At 40.4% G+C, this 23,876-nt stretch overlaps 1 protein-coding gene across 5 annotated transcripts in view; it reads left to right on the top strand.

Annotated features, from left to right (window-relative positions):
• KLF7 (KLF transcription factor 7) overlaps positions 1 to 23,876 on the top strand; it is an 88,589-nt gene that overhangs the window by 28,858 nt on the left and 35,855 nt on the right. For 3 of the 5 annotated variants that reach the window (XR_012421424.1, XM_045367581.3, XM_005574081.5), the window contains one exon: positions 12,956 to 13,586. Coding sequence is in view for 4 of the 5 variants with exons in the window: in XM_045367581.3 (XP_045223516.1) it covers positions 12,956 to 13,586 (631 nt within the window). In the remaining variant the exon portion in view is untranslated. The remainder of the gene's footprint in view (positions 1 to 12,955; positions 13,587 to 23,876) is intronic. The other 2 variants (XM_074009892.1, XM_074009891.1) reach the window with 1 other exon arrangement.

Below are 23,876 nucleotides of genomic sequence, written 5' to 3'. Positions count from 1 at the left end.
AGTCCTTGCCAACTGCTGGGTTTGAATGGACCTCTTCATTTAAGGGCCTTTCATGTAAAGACTGATAGAAGTGGGGCTGCTAATGTCAGGGAATGAATTTCTGTGACCCTCAAGTGCTTCGAGACCAGTGGCTGGAGTTGCCTTTCTCAGGGAGATCCTGTTAGGTGATAGAAATGGGAATAAAGTGGGTTGAGCCTCTCTCTTTGATCTGTTCCCCCAGGATACCAGTTAATAAGGAGTCATCTTGCAGGTGAGGAGAGGGGAGGGGTGGGTTTTGTTCATGTTAGTGAATGCATGATGCAATATGGACTGCTGAGGAGAAAAGCCCTCTTTGTGTCTATTTGAAATGGGCAGCCACGAGCACCCATAGCCGACCTCTCCACCCTGAAAACAGGCTCCGTTTGGCTTCTGTCTGATGAGTTCGTATCAGCAAGTGCCTTCTTAGTGCAAAAACTCAAACTGAGGAGAAATGATGAGGGAGCCTTTTGACCTAATAAGGTGAGCATTTTAGGATAGCTTTTCTGGCTGGAGACACCAGCTCACGTGTTCCCTGGAATTCCAGGATTGATTAGTGGCTTCATTGGTTCATTGATTGATTCAACTAGTATGTTTTGGATGTCTTTTCCAGGCCCTGTGCTGGGTGCTGGGGATTCACTGGTACGTAGACTAAATCCCTGTTCTCCTGAAACGTCCATGCTAGTAGGGAAAGATAAATGATAAACATGCAAGCAAATAATTTAGACCTTTCTAGGACTTGGTAAGTACTAAAAAGCAAATAAAATGAGGTAGTATGATGAAGAATGAATGGGCTGTTTGGGCTAGTTTCTCTAGGCAGGTCAAAGAAGAATTCTCTGAGTAGGTGACAATGAAGCTAAGACATAATCGATTAAAAGGAAACAGGTGTGCAGTGACCTGGGCAGTCTGCGTTCTCGGATGTGGACGGAGTTACTAGGGCTCTGAGAGAGGGATGAACTGGGGGCATTTGTGCGAGAAGTGTCGTGTCTGAAGGGGAGAAGGGGAGGATTAGAGGAGAGTAAGGTCAGATCATGTAGGATCTGGTTTCCCGTGGTAAGGAACTGAGAGTGACAACAGGCCACTGAAGGATTATCAGCAAGAAGTTTGAGCCAGAAGGAGTCTTTGAGAGTGTGGTTCATCCATTTTTCAGGGAAGGAAGTGAATTCTCTACTCAGATTCAGTAGTTTGCTGGAAAGGGGAGGGGTGGTGTGCGAAAGGGAGGCACCGAACCTGGTTCCCAGGCCAGAGTTCTTTTCACCAATAAAACATGACAGTTGAAAATAGCGTTTTGTTCACTCGTCTTAATTGCTTCTCTTCCTGGTGGTTTCTGGAGGCCAGAGGAGAAAAGAGGAAGTGGCAGAGGGAGAGGGCATTCTCCAGGGCAAGGAGACAGCTTTTACTTCCCACACAGGTGCATACTTTCAGGGCTACCCTCTGAACCTAGATTGGCCTCTCTGTTTAGAAATCCAGATCTGTCCCAGACAGTAAGCATTTACTTTTTTTTTTTTTCAAATGAAAAACGTTAGAGACAAGTAAATAACACCTATAGTTAAATCTGAAAATACTGATGTGTTTTACCAGAAATGTTGGTAATAAACTCATACACACTGCTTCTGATGTTCCTTTGGTGAAGAAGGAATCATTTCTGGCTTTTGTGATACTCTTGAATCTCTTCCTACCTAGGATTGTGATCACTGTTGACTTTCACTTCGATTGTTTGTTTGGGAGTTGATTCAATTATTCATTCATTCATTCATTTGACAAATGCTTGAAGCAGGCTGCAAGTCAGGCACAGGTCTGGTATCTTTGAGGAGTCACATTCTCGTGAAGTTTACATTTTAGATGCTGTGAGGCTTGTATCCATGGTGAAGCAGGAAATTAAACCTTCATAGCGTCCTGTAAACATGGATTATTGAGTGTCTTAGGGCTTTTATTAAAGGCCATGAGGTCCCTGTCAGAGGAGGTTTCTTCCAGGTTCTTCACTTTCTTTCAGGTTCTCCAAACTCTTTTTTTTTTTTTTTTAACCACCCAGTGACAGCAGAGCTATGTATCAGTTCCTCTGAACTTGTTCTGAATGAGCCTTTCTCACTGTTCAGTCTTCACTCTCCTATTACTGTTTCGCTTCATCATAGAATTCCAGATTAGCAGGCCCCTAGAAGTTCAGCTGGTAGATGAGAAAACAGCCCATTGAAGTTAAAGTCACCCAGCTAGTCAGGGTTGATCTTCCCAACTCAGAGTCCGCTGCTTACTTAAACTTTTATATCCAACAGGTTTACTTCACCTGGATACTTATTTGGTATTTTTTATTTTCCATCTCCATGCCCTCAATAGGTTTCTTTATATCTTTGGAAGTGTATATATTTGGAAGTGTAATGAAAAAGAACACTAGTTATTGAATAGCTACAACATACAGAGTGTGCATGCCAGGCCCTTCCAAGTACTTGGCATATATCAATGGATTGAACTCCTACAATGCTCCTGCGTTGTAGGTACTACTATTACCCCACTTTACAGGTGAGGAAACTGAGGCACAGAGGGGTTAATTAACTTCTCCCAGGGGGATTGAGCTAGTACGTAGTGTAACGTGATACTGGACCCAGGCAGTCTGGCTCCAGGGCCAATGCTTGGGCCCCTGTTCTTCTGCCTCTCAGTGTGCAAATGGCCAGTCTGTTTCTTTCACTGGGGTGAGCAGCACTTGGCACACCCACACAGCCACCTTAAACATTGTGGGAAATCAAGTCCAGGTATCTCAAGTAAAAGTACAACAACCATCCATGTCAGGAAAAACAGCTTAGGGCTTGACTTCATTATGTTTTTGGCTGCCATTTTATGCATTCTGAGTAGAACATACTTTCCTCCTAGTGCCCCCACCTTGCCTTTAACATTCCACAGTGGAAGTTCCTTAAAGTTCTCCGTTTTGAAAGCATCCTCTATGATTACCAGTCACTAAATTGCATCTGCCACTGAGGCCCCAGTGGGCTTTGAACCTGTTTTTCTTGGGAAATTCAAGCTGCCAGGGAGAGAAAGAACATTGTACACATGTGCAGCTGTGCTTTGGAGTACAAGAAGTAATCGTATGTGTCTGTGTGTTTTTATGGGGGTAGGGGAAGGGTATATTAATTAACCCAACTGAGAAGGAGATAACTGTGTTCCAGGAGGGAGCCAATGAAATGAGTTTGCTTTAAAAAAAAAAAAAAATCCCAGTAGCCTGAGTCAGCCTGTGCAAGTGATTTGGGAGAGGAAGGGGAGATGATGTAACTGGTTCGGCATGTTCCCATCTTGGCCACTGAGTGTAAAGGGGCCCAGGGAGTTTGAGGAGGGTGTGTGAGTGTGTGTGCAAAGTTAACGGGAGCGGGTGGGGGTGCATAAGAGCGGGCTGTAAAACAGGATTAATAATCCCTTGTCAGACCTTTCCCTGTTACTGTGTTTTTCAGTAATTTTGGTTTGAATGAGGGCTCTCTAGCCAATTAATGTTTATTTGTTTCCTTTGGCAAGATACATTGGGGGAAGGAATGAGATTGGTGAGTTTAAAATTTTTGTTTTGTTGTTGCATTTTGGAAGAAGAGGCGAGTAATGTGAGTTTGGGTTTTCAATGATGGCTCCCCCCCTCCCCCTCTTAAGAGGCAGGAGGCAAGACATGGCCAGCTGGTGCCTTGAACTGACACAGGTGCAGAGGCTGTAGGGGGTGGGGAGCCAAGAATAATTACAGGTTTCTGAAGCATCAGGCCCTGCCTGACACAAGCGCTCGTCAAGAAAACTGCTCTTTATGGAAAATTAATGGGAAGCTGAAAAAGCGACAGGGCCATTGTTGTTCTTGGGAAGCCATCACTCTTTTGAAAAGAGGCCTCCTTCCAAGTCCGTGGGCTCTTGATGAACTGGTTAGAGTCCTCTCCTTTCAGAGCAGGGACTGACTAGTTGCCATTGTCATGGGCTGTGATGGGTTTTCCCATTGGAGTGTCTCTCCTGCATTTTCTCATTCTTAAATCTCACTTTCAGTCCAGATCTAGCCCTTTGCACTTACCAGTAGTATGAGTAGGATTATTTTTTATTGACTCTTTGAGGTGTGAATTTCATTTTGTCCGTGGAAGTGTAATGACCCAAGCAGGGCCATCTAATGCAACTTGCTTTCAATCTATATGTGACAAATGGGATTTCCACCAGTGTGTGCCAACCTGAATAGGGGCCTGGTTGGGAGATGAGGGCACAGGAGATGAGGGGATAGCATACAGAAGCATCTTCTAGGCCCCAGCTCTGCATGAGCAGTGTTGTCTCTTTACTACTCAGAAGCTGGAATTTAGGTATAGTCCAGTGGCCAAGTAATAGTGAGCAGCTCTTCTAAAGGGCTGCCTGCAACTGTGGGTAGAGGCCCGGCCAGTAGACTCCCAGTCAGTGTGTCCTGCAGAGTAACATCTGGAAAAACAACTCTAAACCAAGTTAGAGAAGCCTCTCTGCATGGGCCATCATGTCCCTAGTGGTTGCATTGAATTTTGAGGATCACAGACATTATGAATGAGGAAAGTGCATTTCCAAGTTGTTGGCAGTGTAGGGGAACCCAGTGCCTTCCTTCAAAGGGTGTGAGGCCTGGGCCACAGCTACCAGCTCTGCCCAGGTTATGTGACTTGAAAGTTCACTTTGACAGTTAATTTAGATTTGAGTTGTTTTGGGAATTTCTTTTATGCACTGCAACTAAGGAATCCTTGGAAGATGAAAGGGGTATTTGAGGCTGCTTTGCATCATGTGCCTGGGGAAAGTAATTTCAAAGACATCACCCTCTCCCCAGGCCTTTAATCTTGTCTCCTTTCTCCCCTTCACCACCCACCTCCCCAAGGAAACATATACAAACAATTATTTTCTTTGTTTGTTGAAAATAGGAGAAGAGAAATACGGAAGAGGTTTTGATAGAAATTTTTCAACTTTCGTGTTTGTTTAGAATTAAATTAGTTTTCATAGCATTGTCTCTCAAAATTTACAGATTACCAGAGGGAAATATATAACTTGGTTTCAGCTCCAGCAACCAGTCGATGTGAGAAAGTCAAAAGCAATGCAGTCTTAGCATTTGTCGTAGTCCCCTGGTTATTTCATGGAGTTCAGCAATCCTGACAGTAATGTGTAATACTATTGTACCTCTGGGGTGTGCTATTGATGTGGGTTTTCTTTTAAGCTAATAGCTAAAAAAATGCAGTAAGATTTTCACTCATACTGTCTACTTGATTATCCACATTTTCTAGGCAAAATTCATTCTCTCCTAATATTTCCTGGTCATGAAAGTCAAGAAAAAGTGAACATGTGCTTAATATCTTGTTAGGAATCACTTTCTAGGTCTCACAAGGTGGATTCTTGCACTGGTTTATTTATCCTTTCTGCCATGAGGTAGATTCAGTGTTACCGCCTTCTTCCTCAAGCCTGTTTACAATGTTGAAACCCAGAAAGGTGGGCAACAAGGTTCAGGTGCTTGGAATCTGAGCATCTCTGATGGACTTCCTGAGTTTATTAAGCATAGTACATCTTTCTCCTCCTCCAACTTCTGACAAAAATGGACCAGATCTCCCTGGCCATGCTTCCCACATCCTTTCCTGTCTTTCAATTCTGACTTAATTTTGAAAGCCTAGGAATGTGTCAGAATCATTACATCATATCATTCTTTGAAGAGAAAGAGAGTCACAAAGTTGCCATCAATATCAGTCTTTGCAATCCAGATTTTCAGGTTGGTTTCTGGAGTCAGAGAATCTGTCTTTTTTGCTGAAAAGTGATATGTAAACACATCTAATAAGTTAGAAAAGAATGAGTATTTTAAAAGGTGGCTTGAAGAAAGAAGCCCACATTTCCCTCCTAACAGTAGCTTGTTTTGTGTCACTCTGAATTTCCATTCTGGGATGTTTGAAGATTTCAAAGCACAAAAACGCTAATTGAACTTTGGGACCCTCCCAGGAGAAAGGCAAGGGGTTTGTTTCTTTCTTTACTTCAAACTCTTTGGGGACTGTGACACCATGGTTAATACCACATGACAAAAACCACACAATAAATGTCAGAAAGGGGCTCCCGTGGGCAGCCAAGTGTAGTTTACCTGCTTGTGCGATTACTTGGGTGAACATTCTTTCTAGGAACCAAAGTCCATCCCTTCTTCACCAGAAGCATCATCCTCCTCACCACCACCATCATCATCATTCAGGTCCAGATCTGATCTCAGAGGGAGCATGACTTTGCAAGTTTCCACATGGTGGAAAGCTGCAGTTTCCCATGCTTTTGTATCTGCATTATCTCCCCAATTTGTTTAATCTCTTTGTACTTTTAACTCTTGGCCCTTTTAGGCGAGATGGGTGGAATGACTGAGATTAAGGGTAGCTGGCTAAAGGACCACAAATGACTGAAAATTGATTAGAAACATTGAGTGTAGTTGGTGGCCTTTTATTTCATTGACTCTGTACCAGAAAAAGTCATTAGAAAATTGCAATTTCTTTGTTTCTTTAAATTTGTTTTACTTACTAACTTGAGTGTACATGGATCCAGAGACTCTCAGTAATTACCCAAAGTGGCACAGTTATTGGGTAGTAGCAAAAATATTATACTAATGGTTTTGTCTTATGTTCAAATTAAAAGACACAAATAAAAACTAGAACCTTTTACGTTCCAGATAATTTGTTTGAAAAGTGATGGCAGTGAAGAGCCTGGACTACAGTCTGCCCCAACTAAACATGATTGTAGTTATAGTGGTTGCAATGGATGGGAGTTGTGAGACGATGCCAGCTCCTTTTTTCAGAAAGTTCTAACTCTTACAACTCTCCATCACTTCAAACACAGACATATCTGCCATGTGAGAAAACAGAAGTAGAGGTTTAGCTCTAACCACTTAACTTTACTGTTTAGTAACATACGGTATAAGAAATGTCATTGCTCTTAAAATCATGATCTTAATAAACCAGACATCCCACCAATCTGTGGACTCTAAGATTTATTTTGGAAATACTGTTTAATTGTCTAGGATTGAAGAGGGGTGTCTTTCAACACTTGATAGTCAGCGTATTTTCTTGACTCCATTTTTTCCTAGATTGGGCTCCCTGAAGGGGATAGACTTTATGTTGAACTTGGAATGAAAGAACGATGAGTGGGAGGGAAGGTGAAAGGAAGATTGTTTCAAGCATATGGGCATGGGAAAGTAAGGACAAGAAGAACAGGTGAAGGAAACCCTTTAAGTAGGGGTTTTAGGGGAAATAGTCAAAGTGACAGGAGATGTTTGCAATCCTGACCAGCAACTTTCACATAATTGATGATGAGATAAAGACAGGTTGAACAGAAGCCATTTGGTAACCTTGGCATCATGCCCATATATGACCAAGTGTCTTCTATTTTTCTCAAGGCTGTGAAAGTAACTACCTCTTGCCAGCAGCAGAGAGATTTTGATAAACTTAATATGTGCCACAAAACTTGAGTTATCCTGTTTTCTTTCAACTTCTGTCTCTGGAAACTTTTGCCTCTGAGCAACAAAAATGAATAATGATGATAGTGGATTACAATCCATAGAATAAAATAAAAATGAACTCATACTGATACAAACAAATGATTGAATAAACAAATGGAGAGGAAAAGTCAGGTCCTCGTAAGAAAATTATCATAGATGTAGTAGGCAGTAATAGGTTTAAAGTCTATTATTTTTTAACTAGGTCTTGGATTATTACTTTTAATAAGTATGTTGCAACAAGTAAGAAGGCTATGAAAAGCAAGAAGAGAGTATTTAAAAAGGTTTAAAGATGATCATTTCAACACGAATTTCAGGTGATGTTTATTAGGAAGCTAGGCGAAGCCATGCATTTCAAAGTTGAGATATCAAGAGAGTCTTCACAAAGCTCATCTGTGACTCATCAATATAGAGGAAAATCACTTTGCACTCAGGAACATTTTCTTCCCATTGCTGACTGTAATGAATTTTTTAGGGGTTGGGGGTTGATCCAGTAGCTCAAGCCTCAAGTTGTATGGTTAGGTCAGGCTGAGGGAAGCCTTGTACCTCCAAGGTGAGTGCCAGACAGGCATAATTTATGTCATTAAACTGACATCTGCTGACGTAGATTTGGAGTTTGCTGGCAAGAGTATCATTCAAACAGAGTAAATCTCTGGTTCTGGTGGAAAAACATTTGAACTCTATATCCAAATTTACAGTTTAGGGACACTTTTAGCCTGCTGATGGTCTTCATCTCTCTCTCTGTGTTTTTTGAAGTTAGTTTAGACTTACAGAAACGTTGCAGAAATAGTACGTAGAGTTACCAAATATGGTTTGTCCAGCTTCCCCTAATGTTATGCAGCCATAGTTCAATTATAAGAACCAGGAAGCTATCATTGATATAATACCATTAACTAATCTATACATTTCCGTTGAATTATATTATTTTTTTCACCAGTCCTTTTTACTGGTTCAGGATCCAGACCAGGATCCATTGCATTTAGTTGCCATATCTCCTCATTCTCCTCCAGTCTGTGACAGCTTCTCAGTCTTTCTTTGTTCTTTGTGACCCAACACTTAAAGAATAACTGGCTATTTCCTTTGTAGAATAATCCTCAATTTAAATTTGTCTGTTTTCTTGTGATTAGATTGAGGTTATCCATTTTGACAGGAATATCATAGAATAATATTGTACCCTTGTCAGCATATCATATCAGGGGTACACGTGATCAGTATTACTGGTTCCTTGTTCTGCTAACTTTGATCATATGGCTAGGGTGGTTTCTTCCAGGTTTCTCCACGGTAAAGTTATTATTTTTATCTTTGTAATTAATAAATATTTTGTTGGGTGGATACTTTGAGACAAGGCAGATACCTTGTTTCTCATCATACATCTGTCTACTGGTTTTAGCATCCATTGATAATTCTTACTTGTAATCATTATTACCTTGCTGTTTGCCTAATGGTGATTTTCTATTTCCATCATTCCTTCTGTGTTTTTGAATCATAATTTTACTGTAATGAGGAACTGACCCTTTCCTTCCATCTTTTAATTTATTCAGTTATTTATTTATTTATTTATTTTCAGTTATTTATATCAGTATGGATTCAGGGATATTTATTTTATGAATTATAACCTAATATTTTTCATTTGGCCATTGAGAACTCCTTTAAGTTGGCTTCTGAGTCTTTCTGACATGACTTCATCACTTTATGAGCACGTCCTCATATTTTGGTACCACAATGATATTCTAGGCTCAACTTTTATTTTCATTGTTCCAGCCCTTCAAACGACTATTTATCTAGGGAGTCCTGGTTCCCTTTATTAGGTAATGATATTTAGAAACCAAGATCCCTGGGCTCAGTGTGCTCATTGCTACTGGGGTTGATCTTTGCCTGTAGCCTCTTTCAGTGGATGGAGTTAGGAAATATATATATGTATACTCTCACATACATATACACATTTATTTCTCTATATATGTATATGTGTATATATTAAAATCCATGAGGAAATACTAATACCTCAATTCCCATTAAACATCATGGGCTTTTTTTTTTTTTTTGTCATAGAATTTTGCTCTGTTGCCCAGGCTGGAGTACAGTGGTGCAATCTTGGCTCACTGCAACCTCCATCTCATGGGTTCAAGTGATTCTTCTGCCTCAGTCTCCTGAGTAGCTGGGATTACAGGTGCACGCCACCCCACCTGGCTAATTTTTTGTATATTTAGTAGAGGTGGGGTTTCATTATATTGGCCAGGCTGGTTTCAAACTCCTGACCTCAATTGATCCATTTGCCTCGACCTCGTAAAGCGTTAGGATTACAGGCGTGAGCCAGTGTGCCCGGCCTATCATGGACATTTCTTATGAGAGTTCTCATAATCATTTACAAACAATGTTGGAAATAAATGTTCTCATTGACTTGGAAATAATCTAATAATAGAATCCTCCTTGACCTTAACATTTTAATCTCCATTACTCGTGATGAGAAAAGTTTTTAACCACCTCACCCTGGTTTCCAATTGACAAAATCTTCCCCTCTACCTAAACTTCATCTCCAGCAGATATAAGAAGTGTATTTCTTAAGACAGCAGTCATTTCATAATGATTTGACAGGGCTGTCCAGTACATCCCGATGGGTACTTACGCTTCTTCAGTTTTCAGAAGGAATAAGAATGCCCTGTATTAGGATTGCAAGTTATAGCCACTCTGAAGTGGTCCAGATTTTTCCACATTTTAGTGATCAGGTGTCTCTCCATCTTTACATCATAAATACGACTCGTGCTCCTGCAATTCACACCAGGGCATACTGGATAAGTTACTTAATCCTCCCAGAAGAGTGTGTAAATTTATTTAGAATATCTCAGCTCCACAGAACTCTGAATATGAAGAGATCTGAACCTTCTAATAGTCACAATTTCTTAGTGACTTTTCCATCTTTGAGCTGGATAGTCTGTAAAGAAATGGATACAAAAACTCTATGCACAGGCAGTGATGATTGAGTATGTAAAAGTCATTGTAGAGGAGGTAGGGAACTACTTCAGGGACATCTGACACCCCATGAGTCAACGGTTTTTTCTTTTTGTTGTTTTTGGGGTTTTTTTTTTTGTAGAAACAGGGTCTTGCTGTCTTGCCCAAAGGGCTGGAGTGCAGTGGTATGACCGTAGCTCACTGCAACCTTGAACTCCTGGGTTTAAGTGATTCTCCCACTTCAGCCATCTGAGTAGCTGGGACAATAGGCACAAGCCACTATGCCCGGCTACTTTTCTTTTAGTTTTTGTGGAGACAGGGTCTTGGTATGTTACCCAGGCATCCTGATTTTTACCTAAAACATATCTGTGTCTCAAAGATCTGGTACTGCTGTTTAGGCAAAGCTCAAGAACCTTTGCAGTTGTATTCCCAGAGATACGTATTAGTGTCATTTCTAAGATTTCCTCCTCAGCATGGTACAGGGTAGGGTTTCAAAGATGGCTTTTGAAGAGTAGAAGAGGTATAATGATCAAAGTAATAGTATGAAGTGGGCTTTGTCTTTGACAGACATTATGTACCTGTTAGGTACCAGGCACTGTGCTTGATAGGTGATAATTCATAAAGGGAAGAAGAAATTTAAGGGAGATTTCAGGAGTAGAATCTTATAATTCAGAAATGAATTGAATGGAGCCAAGACTGAGGGCTTCAATATTGGAGAAATGTAAGTGATAATTTCTAGCAATGAGATGGAATACAGAAGGGGAAACTTTTGAGAAGTGGAGTTCAGAAAAGAAGCAAGTGAGGATAATTCATATTTCTAGACCGGAGAAGGTCATCATATTGGTTTCGAACATAGAGTAGTGGGAAGCTACTGAGTCAGAGCTATTATTTAATCAATAAGCAAAACAGAATCAAAACTTCCTTGTCCACTAAGCTTTCCTTGATTAGTACTACATTACTGTAGAGTATAGAATTAGGTGTCCACTCAGCCCCTAAGAACTTAACACATTTTATACTATTTTTGGTATCATATTTTTATGTGAATTTATGTAATTTTTAACTTGTGATTGTTCATTCTATACCTGCATCACACGGATCTACTGCTGTATCTTCTCCCTCTACCACATACAAAGCCTTGTACCTTGCTGTGAGCACAGTAGTTGAATGAACACTTGTGACATGAGTGCTGAATGAAGATTGAAACCATTCATTAGTTCTTATCATTGAAAATCAACAGTGAGACCCAAAGCTGATTCACAGTTAAAAATCTGATTTTCTTATTCAGTAATGCAGAGTTTTACCAGAAGTGTGATTAAAAACCAGTCTTTTGAAATGTCACCAAAATAAAATCCTTGACAGATACAACACTACTAGGTATATCATTAAAATATATTCTTAATATAATAAATGCCTAGAATCAGAACATTGGTTGAAAACATAGGAGCTTTACGGGGGCAGTAAATTTGGAGCTAGTCACATTTTAAATTTGCCATCAGTGGTTCTTTGTTGAATCCAGAAGATAGAGCCAATTGAGCTGATAGTGCAAGTTAGCAACGTAGTTTTATACAAGATTCTGGAATTTTAGGATTTTTGAGTGAGGAGGGCATTAGAATACAAACTTCTTAAATATCTACTTTTGCCATAAAAGCACTCCCCCATCTTACAAAAACTTAGAGTGCCATGGATGAAGATTTGTTGAAACTAAACTTTTTGGTTCTTCTCCCCTGTTTCTTTACCAGGTGAAAATTTTATGTTGAAATATATTGGGTCCTATCTTTAAGTGGTCTGAATAGCTATGTTTGAATGTATTTTTATCATGTAGTCAGAGACACTAAACCATTGAAATGGGATTTATGCCCCTTGCCACAAAGTATATAGCATTGTATTTTAAATGACTTGCTATAAACAACAAGGGTTTTGTCTTGTGCCTCAAAAGTTTTATGGTAGACATTCTTTAGAACAATATTCTTTCCTGCTCGTTATGGAATCCATCCCCAAGGCAGGGCTTGCTGTTGATTGATTGTTACTGAGGTCACCTCTTAGTTTGAGTGAACATGGCTTGTTCTTCAGAGCAAGTGGGAAAACTGACTTACTTGTGCGATGTGCTCAAGTCTATTTTGAATAATGAAGTTGGACTCTGGGAAGTCTTATCTTAGTATGAAAACCTTATCTGTTTCTATTTGCTTCTTGCTTGCATGAGAATTTCTAGAGGGGGAATTGGAGCGTCTTACCTTCTGAATTGGATTGAGGGGCAAGAGATCATCATTTGTTGTTCTCTGGAATCTCGAAGGTATGAGATAGTCCTTCTGAGGCTCTTGTTCTTCTTCAGCTAGAGTAATTTAAATCATGTGATGTGACCCTTATGAACCCTTCAGAGGTATTCAGAGAATAAATAACAAGGTCAGACCTTCTCCTAAAGTGTTTCTGATATAAGCCATGAAACCAATCTCTCTGCACTTTCCCCTCTGCCTGTCAACGTGTGGCCTCATGGTGTTCTGTGCCTCTGATGGTTGTTTCTCTCCCTCGTTCTTCCTCTCGCAGACATGCCTTGAATTGGAACGCTACCTGCAGACGGAGCCCAGGAGGATCTCGGAGACCTTTGGTGAGGACTTGGACTGTTTCCTCCACGCTTCTCCTCCCCCGTGCATTGAGGAAAGCTTCCGTCGCTTAGACCCCCTGCTGCTCCCCGTGGAAGCGGCCATCTGTGAGAAGAGCTCAGCAGTGGACATCTTGCTCTCTCGGGACAAGTTGCTATCTGAGACCTGCCTCAGCCTCCAGCCGGCCAGCTCTTCTCTAGACAGCTACACAGCCGTCAACCAGGCCCAGCTCAACGCAGTGACCTCATTAACGCCCCCATCGTCCCCTGAGCTCAGCCGCCATCTGGTCAAAACCTCACAAACTCTCTCTGCCGTGGATGGCACGGTGACGTTGAAACTGGTGGCCAAGAAGGCTGCTCTCAGCTCCGTAAAGGTGGGAGGGGTCGCAACAGCTGCAGCAGCCGTGACGGCTGCCGGGGCCGTTAAGAGTGGACAGAGCGACAGTGACCAAGGAGGGCTAGGGGCTGAAGCATGTCCCGAAAACAAGAAGAGGGTTCACCGCTGTCAGTTTAACGGGTGCCGGAAAGTTTATACAAAAAGCTCCCACTTAAAGGCCCACCAGAGGACTCACACAGGTAGTGGTACAAGTTGGCCGCACGTGGTTTCTTCTCCTTTCCCCTCCTGTAGCCTCCTCATGTGGGAGGGCTCCTCTTTGTTCTGAGGAGTGGCATCCCTGCTGATGAGGAGGTGATAGACAGGCAGGAGGGCCCAGGTAGGGACAAAGAATGACTCACTTGTTACCTTAAGATTTCAAGATGTCCCAAGCACAGGACATGGGTTTGTCCCTACAGTGCCAACCACAGCATAGAATCACGCAGTTCTGAGGATGGCTGAAGGGGGCCCTGGCAGTGACTCGTAGCTGTTTGTGACACAGACACTTGTCGCTTTCCTGACACTTTGCATTGTTTTGCGAGTGTAGCTCCACAGTTTTGATCAACACTGGGGTCTGAGGATGCATTTGAAAGCATTCACAGTTAAACAAGGTAGCCAGGGTGTCCCTATTCACTCTTTTCCCAGCATCCTGATTTTTCATCAAAGTCACCAACAGCAGGAGGGTTTTAGAGTTCATTAGATGTGATCATTCTATAATTAATTGGCATCTCCTCTTTTGCATTGTTCTCTGGCACGTGCTTTATGGAGAGATGGCAGAATTGCTTTTTAATGAGCTTGTTACTGAGAAGTTGCTAAAGTGATTACATTGCTATGTGTGTGGTAAGAGCGGGTGGGGGAGGGATGGGGATTGTGTATTTTACTCAGGGCGTCCTAGTAGCCCAGGAAGAGACACTACCCCTAAGTTCCAATCATATTGATCTTTTGAGCAATGGGATAATTTGGAAAAGTGGGGTTTACACAGAAAAGAGACTCGTATTTTTCTTGGAACTGGTCTTTGTTCTCTGCTTTGAGATTGGAGCTTAGGGGTAGTGTCTCTTCCTGAGCTACGAGGATGCTAGTAGCAGTTACCGTGATTGGTGGCTTTTAAGTGACTCTCCATCAGTGTGCTACCTGTGTGGTTTTTGCATACTGTTTGCATGCTGCGAGCTGAATAGGGAAAATCCCCAAAGGTGTAAGTGGAAGTATAAAAGCATTCTTGGAGAGAAATCAGTGATGGCATATAAGCTAGGAAAAGTGTTTGGTGCTCTGGGGGGCCTTCTGGGCTGTGCCACCAAAGAAGTGTGCAGGGGAGAGATTGTTGGCTGGAAAATCAGAACAACCCGGGCTTTAGTTCTAACTCTGCCACTATCTAGCTCTGTGACCTTGAGCCTGTTCCTTTACCTCGCCAGAGCTCATTGTCCACATCTGTTGAACAATCTGACTCTTAAGGCCCCTTTCAATTCTAATGTTCTGGAGGTCTATGAACTATTTTTGTGTAGTAGAGAAGAACTTTCTGAAGTTCGAATACATAATGTGTGACAGAGGAAATCACTGTTTTGAACCTCAGAGTTATTCCCATGGGAGAGTGAAGACTGACATTACTTCCTTGCACACCAGAACTTGGGCCTGTACTGCTCTAATTCTGAACTTAATTTCCTGCGTGGCTCTTGCTTGGTTCATGGGACAGTCTCCTAACATAATGATTATATCCCGTGGCTCAGGCAGAGACCCACTCATGGTTTCTCATCAGAATTTGGGTTCCAGTTCACCACTCCACATACACCAAGGCTAATGCTTCATGCTGTTGTCAGTTTTTGCTGCTTTGATATTGTCCTGAAGGTAGTTTTTATTGATATTTCTTTCTTTGTAAAGTCAATGAGTAAAGTAATGGCAAGACATTGGAAAGACATTGCAGTGCTCCCAGGCTGGAGTGCATGACTCATCTCCTGGCCCCTCCAGGAAACCAGAGAAGGCAGAAAAGGGCAAGAATGTTGTGTTGTCTTGGGGCTGTGGAGTTCATGATTATGGACACTTTTTGAATTATTGGCACTAAGGGCACATCCTGCTTAGCATGGAGGCTGGACAGCTCTGGAAAAGCAGAGATTGTTTTTAGGGAGTCCAGAGCATTTTCTTCTTCTTTCTTATCCCCTCTTTCCAACGGAGATGTCAGGAGGGTGACTGTTAGGGTTGATGCATTATTTGGTGCTTTGTTTTTTTGAGCATTGTCTACTCAGAGTGATTACCAAGGTGGAGCTCATTATGTTACCTGGCACCTGCAACTACTTGCCTTATGTTGGACTAAAGTGGAAAACTCCTATAGGGAATTCACTCAGGGAGGCACCAGCATTATTAGAAAAGCAGTATTGCAGAGCAGTTAAGAGCTGAGCTTTGTGATCAGGTGAACTTGGGTTAATGTCCTCACCCTATCGCTTCCTAGATTTATGACCTCAGTTTCCTCATTTCTAAAATAGAGACAATTGTGTCTACCTCCTAGATTGTTTTGAATATTAAATGAGCAGATATCTGTAACATACTTGTAAAAAAACAAAATACCTGATAGATAGTAAGAACTCATTACAGATAGTAGTGGGGTTGATTATAGCTATTACTATTGTTGTTGATATTAGTGATGACTGAGTGAAAAAAGAGCTTTGTAAGCCAGAAATAAGCCAGTTAGCCAAAGTTAAATACCGTAAAACAGCAAGAAGCTTTTTCCCTCTCGCTGCCAGTGGTTGATCAATGGGATGTGGGGTGATGACACTGTGGACACAAGTTACGGAGGATAAACCAGACATGCAAGCATTGGCCCATGGAAGTTGGCAGTAAGGCGGAAAGATCATGCCTTTCCTCCCACAACATAGTAAGCAGTTGCGTGGCATCCGCGGAAGCATTTTGCCTGTAAAACCTTCCTCAGAGACATGCACAGAAGGGAAAGTAGGTGCTACAAGAAAGAGAAACAGATAAAAGGGGAGGTAGAGACAGGGATGGAGGGTGGGGAGAATATGAATTAATTTGGATTAAATGGATGAGAATCAGAAGTATTTATTTGGAATTGGTGTGAATTGGAGCACATGGGGAACTGAAAACAAAGGTGATAATTTATGTGGTGTAGATGAACTAAGAATAATGAAAAAAGCATGAAGGATGGAATCAAATTAAGTGCAAACATGTAAAGGAAATGGACTGGTAAAAGCTCGAGGGCAAAGGTATATGGAGATGGGAATTCAGGTTGGAAAGAGGCTGCTGATATAAGGCCTGGAGTTGGGAGAGCTGTTGACCAAATGTGGAAATGAAGATTTTTTAAAAATGGGCTCTGGTTGGATTCAGGCAAGCTATGTTAACACAGGACTCACTTTAATTCAGTCAAAATATTTCTTATCTTCCAGTTGGGGAGGTGTTTTGATACAGGAAAAAAAGGGAGATAGGAATACCATCCCAGAGAAAGAAGAGAAATATTTGCATTTTATTCTCTACAGTTGCAGATACATGCTATATCTCTTCTATGTGGTAATACATTGCAAAGGAGAAACAGTGAAGAAATGAAGTAAAATAAAATATGTGTGTCTTCCTCTTATATGCATAAAGGAAGACAATACATGTTGGTAACATGGATTTGCTTGCATTGAATAATTTTTAAGGTGTTATTCATTTAATCTTTATATAGATAGAATTTACTGAGCTGAAAAAGATATGCATTTTTTTCCTTCTGTGGCTGTTTTTTGAGGATGCTGAATCCTTCAAAATTTTTGCCCTGGAGGATATTAGGCAATGAGGTGATTTTTTATTTATTATTTTTTAAGGTAGCAGATGTTCACATTGGTAGCTAGGGCACAAACACGGGTTGCCCAAGGAAGTAAAGTTAGAGATGGGGGTACTGAGCTGGAGGTGCAGGATGACGAGGCAAGGACTGGGACAAAGGGAATATTATGAAGTAGCAGGATTTAGTGAAAGGAAGCATATAAAAATAGACATAAGGGCCAAGCGCTGTGGCTCACGCCTATAATCCTAGCACTTTGGGAGGCTGAGGCAGGTGGATCACCTGAGGTCAGGAGTTCGAGACCAGCCTGACCAACACCCGTCTCTACTAAAAATACAAAAATTAGTTGGGCATGGTGGGAGCGCCTGTAGTCCCAGCTACTCAGGAGACTGAGGCAGGAGAATCGCTTGACCCCAGGAGGCAGAGGTTGCAGTGAACCGAGATTGCACCACTGCACTCCAGCCTGGGTGACAGAACAAGACCCTGTCTCAAAAACAATAAAAATATTTTTTAAATGGACATATGGTTTATTCATTGGGAAGAGCACTTAGTGTTGGCATGAGCGTAAAAATGTTCTTAGCAGCCAAGCCATTGCAGACCTTTCTCTCCTACTCTGTTTTCTGGTCTTCATATATTTTTCTTTCTCACAAATTCTACCATTATGATCATAGTTGTATTCATCTTCTTGAGTCAGCTAAATAATCCTTAATATTTTGATGAAAGGTAACTTTCACTTCCAATGTTAAAAAAAAAAAAACAACTTCATGCTCATTCTCAGCAAAAATCAAATTTTAAAAAATCTTAATAGTTTCTGTGTTAAAAAAGGAAAGAAGTATTTTCTACATTTCTTCTTAATTACTTCTGAGAAGAGATAAAAACCTTTCATTGAAATGGTGCTTTGTGCTAAGTGAACAGACTTTTCAAATTTGAAAATGCATATAAAGGCACGTCCACATTTATGTTACTATGCGTGAGTCATATTGGAAAAGTCAGGACAACGGCCATTCGATCTTTGATTCTTGGTCGCAGTGAAGGGAGATGTGAAGAAGCCTTGTTCTCTTTACGTGCTGCTCGGAGGACTCTCTCTCTAGGCTGAAGTTGCTGTCACCTAAACCATGGGTGGTGATAAGCATTCTCTAGATTTTGTACTGAACAGTGTAACAGGATGCTTTTCAGGTGGAAAAGTAATACAAATGTACAATTTGCTTAGCATTTTACATTTGCTTTGGAGCCCATCTTACTGAATCAGAAAGTGGCACAATCTCTAAGTTTAATCAGAATTTAGGGAACTAGTTTATTTTCAGATGAAAAGGTGACTAAAAATACTACAAACAAAAAGACCAGTGTAGCATTCAAAAGGCAAACAGAAGTTTTATGTCCTACATGTAATGAAAGGCCTTTGAAGTTTGAAATACAATTTATTTTACTTATTCAACAAATACATACAAAGCACTTGCTATGTCCCAGACATTGTTCTAAATGTTTTACAAATATTAACGCTTTTAATCCTTATACTAACCCAATGACATAGGTACCATCTTATAGATGAGGAAAGTGAGACCCAGAGAAGTCAAGTAATTTGCCCAGTGTCACACAGCTCATCATAGATGGTCAGGCAAGGATTTGCACCAAAAAGTATTGCTCCAGTCGGAGTGCTCTTAACTTCTGTGCTTACTAATGAAGGGGAAACAAGTCAAATGAATTTTTAAAAAGTAACCCATTATTGAGAGGAAATTAAAAACATATAGTTTAAATACAAATGGACAATGAAAACTAAATATCCTCTCTAAATAGGTGAATATTAGGAGGGTCCTTAAACATAGTGCCTCATCAGGTGACTGAGAAGCAGTACAAGGAAATTGCAAAGAAATGGTCTTCCATTTCCAGGCCTATTATTGTTACTGATAAAGCTACTATTTCATGGTCGTTACTATTTTCATTTTTTTTAACGTTAGTATTAAAGAGAGACATGCCAGTCTCAGTTCACGCATTAAAATGACAAATGTTAATACTCTGTGCCTATGAAATAAGAAAGGTCAGTATTATCACAACGTGGGAGAAACTGAGGACCCCCCCCCCAAAAAAAAGTAACTTAGTTCAGGCCATGCAACTCCCTGTTGTTAGAAATCAAATTGGACCCATGTCTCCTGACCTGTAGGCTTACATCCTTCTCAGTAGATTGTTTTGCCTCTTATTTATTGTTTGTGTTCCTCAGTCTTTCTGCGAACAGGTATTAAGTGCCCATAGATGTCAGGCACCGTACCATGGAGTGACCAGCAAAGGAGACCAGGGTGGTCCATTCGGGAAGGAGTGCTAAAGGGCGGTGATGGGGCAGTAAATGAAAGCAGGGTCTTGCATCGGCAGTCAGAGGCAGCATGGAAGATGTGGAGATAACAAGTCGCCTTTCTCCTTCTGTACAGAGTGTTTATTGATGCTGTTCATCTTTTTAAATGATGCCAATGTGATAATATAGTAATTTATATAAATAGAAGCCCTAATTCAAGGTCAGGCATAGCAGCAGGATAAAATTAAATACCTCAGTGTGGAACTGTAGGGGGTTCATCGACCACTTTCAACCTCCTAGTGCCATAGATAAGAATTCTTTGAATTTATACAATAGCAACTGAAATGGGGCAATTTTAAGACATTAAAGGGCCTTTAATATGCCGAGACACATGGCTGCTAATGAAGTTTATCCATGTGTTGAGGCAGAAACTCATTAAACCCCGATTATGGGATGGAAACAAGAATAAGGGTTAAATGTTCAGTTCACAAGGTGGAGAGAGCTGAATAGGAGGGTTTGATAATTTGGATTTAGCATATTCAAGAGCTTAAGAGAAGTTTGAAAAGAAAGGGTATGAAGTGAGGTGGTGGAAAAACAATCACTGGGAAAATTTTCTGATTCAGTAAAATCTTAAAACTTTACCGCATGATAATTTAGCAGTGTGATAACTCCTAACATTTATGAAGATAAGTTAATGTAAATGTATATTGGGAAGCATGGCTTAAACTCAGCATATACACAGCAAGCACATTTATTTTATCATTATACTATGAAAATAAATGTAGGCTTTGTGGGACGCCTATTCCAGATGTCCTTTTAATGGATAATTGTTAGTCACAAAGCAAATAAGTATGTTAAAATAAGAATGGAGGAGAAAGAAAAACATGAAATTAATGAGTATTTCATCATAAACAATATTTTTGAACACCCACTATACATACAGTAGTCCCTGTCTTATTGCCCAGGACCTTGCTTTTCGACACAAAAGCCTGAAATACGGTTTCATAAAATCATTATATTTGGAACCTGATCTCAAAAGAGAATATAGCCTGGGTGGGGGATGTGGGGGAACTGGGAGGGAGGAGAAGAGAAAAGAGGAATCTCATTTCAGAAAAGGCAGTGAAAGTAATAGAATTTTATAAATTCTAAGGTTTCAAGGGTAGGCCAGTTCTGTTTGATAGACAAGAAAAAAAGAGGGTCATGAAAAGTCTGTGCAAATGAAAAAATGACATTGAGAAGGCCAAGTGTGAACTTTTAGAAAAACTGTTCCTTTTAATAAATCGATAATGTACAGAGGCTGTTTCTATTATAATATGAGTGTTAGTTACTGTCATGATCATGGTTATCCTGTACATCTAATATAGGAAGGTTTGAGGAAAGCTCTGTGAAGCTTTGTAAAGGGTGAAGGCTAAGATGACGTTATAAGAATTGATGGTAGGCAGGAATTTTCTATGTTTCCTGAAGTTGAAACAATGGTGTAGTGATTGTGTTTGAATTAGAAAAAAAAAAAAAACAGAGTTTAAGAAACTCATGTATTAATTTTTTTAAACAAGTTTGTTTTGAATAATCATCTTTTTAAAAAAAGTTAAAATGTAAAGACAGATGAAAAATAATTTTAAAATGACCTTTCTTTGAAAAATATTCAGCTTGAATGTAGTAGAAATTACAGTTGAAACCTTGATAACGGATCATCAGGAAACAAACTTTTCATATAAGGAAATTAGTTCCGATGAGTAAATGCAGCTGTTTGGGAATCTAGTCCACCAGGGGCAGAATGTGTCATGTGACACTAAGCTCTGCTACTCTGGTACCAAATGGAGAACACCTAACCCTTTCCAGGCGGGCAGTTTCTATTTGTCTTCACCCTGATGGAGGCAAATTGGATGGCCCTGGCCAAACTTGTTTTCTAAAATACAGGTCTTTTTTTCTGCATTCCCCACCTAAGAACCTAATATCTGATCCCTTCCTGTACTCTGCCATTTTCTGTCTTGCAGCCTTCCTCTGTCCTTCACAGCACAAAGGATCTGGTAGCAATACACTGTAGGCTGTTGTGGTCGGTGGATTATACATCCATCCACCAGTGTATAACACTTTAATCTTCTATTATTAGTTTTTTAACCTTCAACTAGGGAAAACTTCATAGAATTTCAGTAGTCTGTAAACAGGTAGGGAGACATGATGGGGGAGTGTTGGGAACTGGGATGGCATTCCCCCACTTCACTCCAGCAGCATCCCATGTACCTCTCCTCTGCTACTGGATTTTCTACATTTTCTAAAAGTGGCTTCCTTTCAACAATTTGTTAATGTATTGACATGACGTTATTAAGCTAAATGTGGTCGAGGCAAGATCACTTAAAATAATTAGAAGTTGGTGACTTTTTAGTGTGCTAGTTTTTCAGCCAACCACTGGTGGAGTTACTCCTCATTCCTGCAATGTCTCCATGTTTGGTCACCAATGGTTGGTTATATAATGGAGGTGAAAGCACTTCAGTTATTTGAGGATGTCTGCAATGAGAATAAGCTTAGCACGCTTTGTTCCATATTTCAATTCACCCTACTTTCTCCTTCAACATGTATGTTTATGGAGCTAGGTGAACTGGGGACTAACCCAGGATTGGACCCCATAATCTCGTAGGGGAGGAAAGATCAGAATGCTCCATTGCTGGTTCCTTATGAAGCCTCAGTCCAGCTTTGTCCTAAACCAAGCTTCCTTGGCATACCCCCTTCTTTTTGCACCTCACATCTTTTTTTTTCTTCCCTTCAAAAGTTATCTGCATTCATGTAAGACCTCTTTTATTTTGTTTGCAAAATAAAATACATTTACAGGTTAAAACTCCTTTTATATTCTAAACTACTCATCTGGTATTATAAAACATATACTGAGGCTTCTTTTGTTGTTTCTGCCTTTAAAATGTATCCCGTTTCCATTACTATAACATTTATGGAATTCAGTAAAGTGGTACATATTGTTTTCAGGCAAATAATGTAAAAAGATGTTTTAATCCCAACTTTGTTGAGCCATCATAGTTTTATCTGTTTCACTAGGTAAGCTAAAAATGATAAAAGCTATCCATCATTTTCTCGCAGGCAGGAAACCAGAAGCCATCTTTAGTTAATAAAGAACTTGACCTCCATGGTAGAGTACTGCCTAGTTAGGTGTCTTAGGGTATCTAATATCTTTCTCTGGAGCCCTTGCTGTTTTCCTAGCAGGGATGTTTTGTAATAAGGACTATAGTTTGTTCTAATATGGAAGCCAGTGTTAAATGAGAGTGGTTCTAGGAGTCTAGCAGATGCCCTAAAAAATGTAGGGATTCTATCTGTGTCCTAATGAATAGAACCAAGACAAAGCTTGACTCTGGTACATATTCGAGGGTAAAGAGCACCAAGATATGGTAGGAAATATTTTAGAATAACTATGCAGTAGTCCCGTTTAAAAGGTTTCTGTCTTCATTTTGTGTGTTTATGTAATTTAATGTCATTTCATGGAATTCGTTGCTTGGTTATGAACTTATAACATGGTGTTTTGAATCCCCTTACTATGGGATATGCAACATCCTTCACCTGTACTGAGCGTCTGTTGCAGAAAGGAAATAATGATTCCTCATATTGAATTCTCAATTGGTCATGAGCCTGTTGAAACTAGTATTGGTATTTTAAAAAGAGCAACAAAAGATACATCTCCCTTCCTTGATATAGGTAATAAGACGTTTTATGTTCCTAGTGTTCAGGAGAGAGTGTCAGAAAATCAATATGAATAAATTCAAGTACACAGAGGATTTACCCTATTTGAAAATGCAATGTGTGGCAAAATGACGGTATATATTAAATTTTTTTGTTTCACTTGCATGTAAATATTAGCGTTTAGAAAAGGTGTCGTAGGCTACTTATAAATTTAGGCAGAGGGCAATTTGCTGGCTTTTTGTTTTTTTCATTCTTTGTTGTTGTTTAGTGTCTCAAGGCTTACAGCTAAACTGAATTTGAAACTAAATACTGTCATTACAGAAGATTTTTCGTGAGTTCTTCCAATTTCTCTGGGGATAAAATAATGGTCGCTGGAAGCAGTGGAGAAACAGTAATTAGGGCAAATAGTAATACTGTGCATGATTGAGGAAAATGTGAGAAAGGGAGGGGGAAAATGCAACAGACAGACTTGTACATCTTGTTACTAGGAAACCACATCAGCATTAAATACAGTGTGCTAATTGGCTATCCTGTTTCTTCCTGGGTACCAGCCTGGGCCTGCTACACAGCTGTTTCTGCTCTTTCTGGTTGCTAGGTAACTGCATCATTTGCTCCCCCCACCCCCACTTTGTATTCTGGAGGGTAATTGGCTACTTCTGCTCCTGGTGTTGCTGCTGGGTACCAGTCTGGGCCTGCTGCTCTGCTGTTTTCCAGAGGGATTTAGTCAGGAGGGAGGGGAGGAAAAGGGAGAGGAAGATATGCTGGCAATTA

This window comes from Macaca fascicularis, chromosome 12 (assembly GCF_037993035.2).
Source record: "Macaca fascicularis isolate 582-1 chromosome 12, T2T-MFA8v1.1".
Lineage (NCBI taxonomy): Eukaryota > Metazoa > Chordata > Mammalia > Primates > Cercopithecidae > Macaca > Macaca fascicularis.
Note: the sequence above shows the minus strand (reverse complement) of the source record. Positions and strands in the feature narration are given on the sequence as shown.